At 42.0% G+C, this 6,000-nt stretch overlaps 1 protein-coding gene across 1 annotated transcript in view; it reads right to left on the bottom strand.

Moving 5' to 3' along the window:
- Positions 1-209: 209 nt before the first annotated feature.
- The window catches only part of MCM9 (minichromosome maintenance 9 homologous recombination repair factor), a 184,368-nt gene continuing 178,577 nt past the window's right edge, over positions 210-6,000 (bottom strand). The window contains exon 13 of the mRNA XM_058680459.1: positions 210-643. Within this exon, the coding sequence (XP_058536442.1) occupies positions 370-643 (274 nt within the window). The 3' untranslated portion in view covers positions 210-369. The remainder of the gene's footprint in view (positions 644-6,000) is intronic.

The following is a 6,000-nucleotide window of genomic DNA, read 5'->3' as shown; positions in this document are numbered from 1 at the left end:
GCGCGTTTCCTTCTGCTGGAGCTGCTTCTCTGGGATTCCAGCAAGCACCAGCCTACCAATGCAGACCCGACTTCCAGAGAGTGCTCTCTTGAACTTTCCCATCTGCTTCTAAAGGAAGTGGGGAAAATATTATTTATATATAAAAAAAAACCTAGCAAATGACTCATAGAGAATAAAATGCAGTGCAATCGGTCAGCATCTTTTAGAAAACAATAATGCAAAATGCTCCACAATTGGAGAAACAACTCACTTTTTCAAACTTCCTGAAGGAACGTCTTCCAGAAGTGCTAGGCAGGAAAAGGGTTTGTGGGGGTTAAGTTAAGCTCAAGCAAATTCAAGAGGCCAGAGCAGCAGTCCCGTCATGCATATTCATAAGCGGCAACCTGAGCTCCGGTGTAAAACCACAGTACGACTGCTTCCTGCACACGCTTTGCATCCCACACTGCCAGGAAATAAGGCACCACTGAAGAGACAGTGCCTTGCTGTGTGGCGCGGTTCAGAAGAATGATGATTGTTCATTGATAACTTACAGCACACATTGACTGGAGTCTCTCCATAGGCCTGTGACAGCTGAGGAAGTACCCATCTGTCAGAACACAGCTTGCGAGCCATCATCATGTTAGAGAGAGTTTCAAGGTTTTGTCTACAAAAAGCAGAAAGGAATATGGTTATCAGTTTTCAGCCTTGGGTATTTATTATTAACACTCTGTTGGAGAAATAGGTCAGTGTAACACACATGGGAAGATAATTGTACTCTATACACCACTTTCCTTCACAACAGACTTCCTACAACAAAAGAAACTAGCTTCAGCTGTGAAGTACTATAACCCAGGGATTTTGCTGGAGCAGCATTGGTAGTCTTCCAACAAAATCTGGGGAAGCACATATAGGCTCTTTCACTCCTTGACCCAACAAATATTTATCTAGGGCCACCATGTGCCAAGTGTGCTGTAGATGCTCGGCAAAACACAAAGAACAGTGCTCTTCTAGGGAGAAGACACCTTATTGAACACCTGTCAATGAAGGGCTACAACACTGCATTTCATTTGCTTCAGCTGTCCTTGATGAAAGAAGTGGCATGTGTGCTTATGAGTGGAAACAAAGAAAGAGAGAGAATCAAAGTAACACTGAAATAGAGATACTAGCTGAGAGGGAGATAGTATGCAAAACAGGTGATAGATGTGCTGTTATCATCTAGTAAGGACAGCAGGGACATTAGCAATGAGAAGCACAAAGAACACTAATACAAATGAAAAACCTCAATTTGTTCCCAGAGGAAGACAATTTATTATCAAGATATAACTCTTCCTGATTTAACTTACACATTGATAAGACAAAAAATCATAATAATATTTTGAGCTACATTAACTAATTCCAAAGTGAGAAAAACACCCAATGGGGGCAGGGAATGCAATTAAGCAGGATCTAGTTCTACCAGATACTGAAATAAAGAGATTTAATAACTAAAAGTGAAGCACTAACCCATAAATGAATACAAAAACAATGGAACTGAACTAAGTGTCCTAAGATAGTTTCAACTTTTTTCAGAAAGATTTATTTATTTGAATGTCAGAGCATTAGAGAGAGAAAGAAGAGAGAGTGATATCTGTCATTCATTGGTTCACTTTCCAAATGGCTTTAACAGTCAAGAGATCTGGGCCAGGTTGAAACCAAGAGACTCCACCCCAGTTTTCCATAATTGGTGGCAGGAACTCAAGTATTTGTGTCACCATCTTTATTTCCCAGGCACATCAGTAGGAAGCTATATTAGAAACAGAGCAGCTGGGACTAGAACTAGGTAGGGGTCTGCTTTGGAATGTTGGCATTTGATACTTTAACATCTGATCAACCTGGTGCATTTCTCTTAAGTCTGTTGACCTCATTAGCATTTTAAGCCATGTTACATGGTCCTTGGACTTCTCATCAAGAGGATTGAGAAACACAGTCTCTCGGCAAAGAAGTGCTCAGGAGTTAGAAAGAATAGCTGTCTAGACACTGACTGAAGCACTGTCCTTCCCTATCACTTATAGTTGGGTGACCTGGAAACCTAGTGCAGCTGAACTCAACTTCAGTTTCACTGTCTCTAATAAAATTCATCTCAAGGCATTATTGTGAGGATAAAAAAAAAGCATATATGCATGTATATAAATCTGCCTAACAAATAACAAGCACTTAAACAATGAACATTTCCTAAATAACTTAATGGATGTCTTAACTGATTTCTTTTTTCACAACTTACACACAGACAATTCAAGGACAATGGAGTCATTGACAACAATCTGGATCTTCATCTCAGCAAAAACACTTGCAAGAATAGGAACAGAAAAGAAACCTTTTGAAGGGTTACATTTAGCTGTACATGGCAACAAGCCATCATGACTCAATCAGTCAGAAAAAGGAACAGGACTTTAGGTAGAATAAAATCAAGCATTCTGAGTAAAATAATAGTTGTTCCCTTCATCATGAAGCTAAAATTTTCACCTTTTATAATAGGTATAAAATCTATCAAGGTCATGTTAATTACTGACCTACATATTCTTTAAAAAAAAAAAGAATGTATGTTACAGATACCAAGAAAAAGATCTTTCCTCCCCCCAGCGCCTTCAAAGAGAAACAACAGAAGAGCACATTTCTGACAGTCTTGCTAACAGGGGAAACATCTCATGCAGCATCACCAGCTCCACCATCTGTCTTGCTACAAAGTTCACCAGCTGCTGAATTCATGAATTACTTTGAGGTCATTGTCTTGGTCCCTTCTTGGATATGGTCTTTGAAAAGGTGGTATGTGAGTAGGTCTCTGTGTGAACTTCCTGATGGACAGCAGAGATGAAACCCCAGCTGGTTATGATGGAGAATAGGGTGAACATTAGCAGTATACAGGTCATAGTATTGCCTAAGACAATCAGCATCAGTATTTTCTCAGTCATACTTCATCTTTTATAACTGGATTGATCATCTACCTGGTTCACTAAGTTTAAATGAATGAGTAATTCTCAGGTCTCCTTTTTTCCCATTCCCACACCACTGCATATCTTCTCGAGAATTTTCAAGAGATTATTGCCTTTACAAACACTTCTTGCAGTAGAACTTCTCCTTTTCTAATGAAAGTTTGAACTTACTAAACAGTTGATAGTCAGGAAGTTCTTTATCATTGTATGGCGATGGAAAATATGACACTGTAGGCAAACCTCTCTAGTGTCTGTGGAGACTAAGGCAAATCCAAGACAGACCGCATAATATCTTGAGAACCACAGAAAGGTTCACAGCTTCAGTGAGATTGCATAGACACTTGCTTAGCTACACTTTGTGGGAATTCAAAGCACAGGATCTAGAGTCCAACATCCCGTGGTATGAATATGCCGTGTAACATTCAGCAGCATATTCTTGTCTACAAGACTCAACTTAATCATCTCTAAAATGGATGTAATAAATATTCGTCTTTTAATGTTGTTCTGAGGAGACAGAATGTGTAAAGAACTAGCACAGTGCCTAACATAATGACTGTTTCAACACAGTAGTTATGATTTCAATATTAGTAAAAATAATATTTCCCTTACTTTCATGGTGTATCAGCACTGCAGTGAGTCAATCAGGCCCTGAGGGCTACTGATAATTTCACCTCTGGTTAGTCAGACCAAAAATGGATTTCTAACTCTTCTAACTATGAATCAGTAGCAAGGAAGGCACTAAGAAACTGAAATTCCATTTGGGTATAAACTTCTTCAATGGGGGCTGTGAGCAGAGAAACTGAAATTTTTTGTTAGAATATACTGATTGCTAAGCCAGGCTTTCTTCCTTCTATCAAGAGCCTAGAATCTTCTCCTATAAGACAGTCATTGTCTTATTTTAAGAAACCCCAGGGAAACACTCTACAACTTCCCTTAGTAACCTAGTTCCATGTTTAGTAACTGTCCCTCTGATTTAGATTTTACAGAGAGCTTCACAATTAGTCATCAAGGACACATTTAAATTGTTACCTGAATTAGTATTGAGTCACCTAACACCCAGAAATACGGACAAATGTGCTCACTGGGAATTTTGAGTGTATGCTCTTGACAATGCCTGGGATGAGTTAAAATGTGTGTGTATGTGTGTTTATGCATCTGTGTGTGTACATGTGTCAGAGAGAATCAGAGGGGCATTGTTAATGTAATCAGAAACACAGTAGCAATGTTTGTTTAAAGGCACAGCCCCAAGTTCTTCCTTGACAGTTGTCACATACAGACTTGTATGACACGAATCAGAACTGAGCAATGCTGGAAAAGCCAGCAAAATGAAAGGAACTGCCATCTGAGCTGTTTTCTGCAGTTATCTGCTCTTCAGGGCAGCTGCATCCACACGATTTGATTTTCAGAGTGCTGACAGTCTCTTTAGAAGGTTCTAGTTGGTGTGTCCTGATCCTTCTGGTATGTCTTGTTCCTTTGTGTAGTGGCCAGGATCAATCAAGTAGCCACACAAATTCCACATTCCCTACGTCAGCACCACAGTGCAGGCTACTGTCCTCCCTTCATCTTTGTGCCCTGGAGAAACAGCAGCACAGGGACACTGCTTTGCTTAGGAGATTAGGGATGCAGTGCCAAAAAGGGACTCAGGAATATCGCATGTGCCCAGGCATCACCATCTGCCAAACACCCTGCAGACTGAGTCAGCTCCTCACGTGTGCCTCTTGAATTATGGTCCCTCGGGCATCCCTCCCACCTCACAAAAGCAAAAGTGGTCCAGTGTTCTCAGAAAATGAGTGAGACAGAGTTGGGTTGATAACAAGCCAAGGAGGCATATAACTGATTCACAGGGACCCCATCCAAAGCTGATTCTTACTCTTTGGTCCACAATTTCTCTGAGAGTCACTTTATTCTTTCTTGCTCAAATCGTAGAGAGGGGACTTGGTGGGAGGTGCAGACGTGGAAATGTGAGGTGTAATTGATCAGGACAGTTTCCCAGGATGAGTGTGACAGTCTGTCTATCTCCTGAAGCTCACTTTGGAAGAGCTAAAGTATATTTTGTGGAAAGAATCATGCCTGGAGGTCAGAGGGCATCTGGAGTCACAGCCCTGTCACTCATCGGTAATTTCCTGGCAGCCTCAAAGACCCAGTTTCCTTCTGCCCTTGTGACAGGGGCTGCATTTGACACTGCTCATCAGTCAGTGCACCAGAATCTGACCAGCACTCACCTGTGTCACCAGGTGCTTAGCATGCCTTACATGTGCACCCCCCAGGTGGCTATGCCTGGCCATTCCATCTCTCACTCATTACGTGGTATTCCTTGCATTCTGATTGCACAGTACAGAGCAGCTGGAAGCCACAGACATCCCATGTGGGGACATACTCTTGCCACAGGCACCTACAATGGCATGGAAGCTGCTGGGGTGTGGCACAGCAGATGCAGGAAAAGGGAACAATGAGGACAAGTTTATTCCAATTTGGAGGGAGTTTTCTGTCCTTTTTGTTCTTTGGAATCCAGGCTCATGCTCCTGGTTGATTCCTTATCTGGGCCCATTATTTTTGTCCTAGTTCTGAATGTCATTTTACTGTCTCGTTACCCCTTGAACTCCCACTTCCCACCATCTGCTCTGATCCCTTCTCTGTATTCCCCTCCATTCTTGTTTTGCTGTTTCCTAAAGTCTTTTTGAAAGCGTCTGCACAGATAAGCACATTTGACTTTTGCAGTCCAGGCTAGAGGTGACATCTCAGTAGGGAAAACTCTTCACAGAAACACCCACAGCTCCCCAGTCTCTGCAGCTCCAAGTGCTTCTTACAGGGCAGGTGAATGCACACACTGTGTAGACAGAACGGCTACAATGTGTGCACAATACATAGAACTCTGTTTGATTCTATTTTATTTCTTCTCTGCTGTATCCTTCCCTTGCTTCATTCTGTACTCTCCCCCGCCCTCCCACCCCCTCCCCCGTGTCCCAGCTGCTGTTCACCACTAAACAGATCTCAGGACTCATTAGCGTCTTTACTACTTTGGGGCCCCAGGCACCCTAGGCCCTGCCTGGAG

Source organism: Ochotona princeps, chromosome 1 (genome assembly GCF_030435755.1).
Source record: "Ochotona princeps isolate mOchPri1 chromosome 1, mOchPri1.hap1, whole genome shotgun sequence".
Taxonomy (NCBI): Eukaryota; Metazoa; Chordata; class Mammalia; order Lagomorpha; family Ochotonidae; genus Ochotona; species Ochotona princeps.
This window is presented reverse-complemented; position numbering and strand designations above follow the sequence as displayed.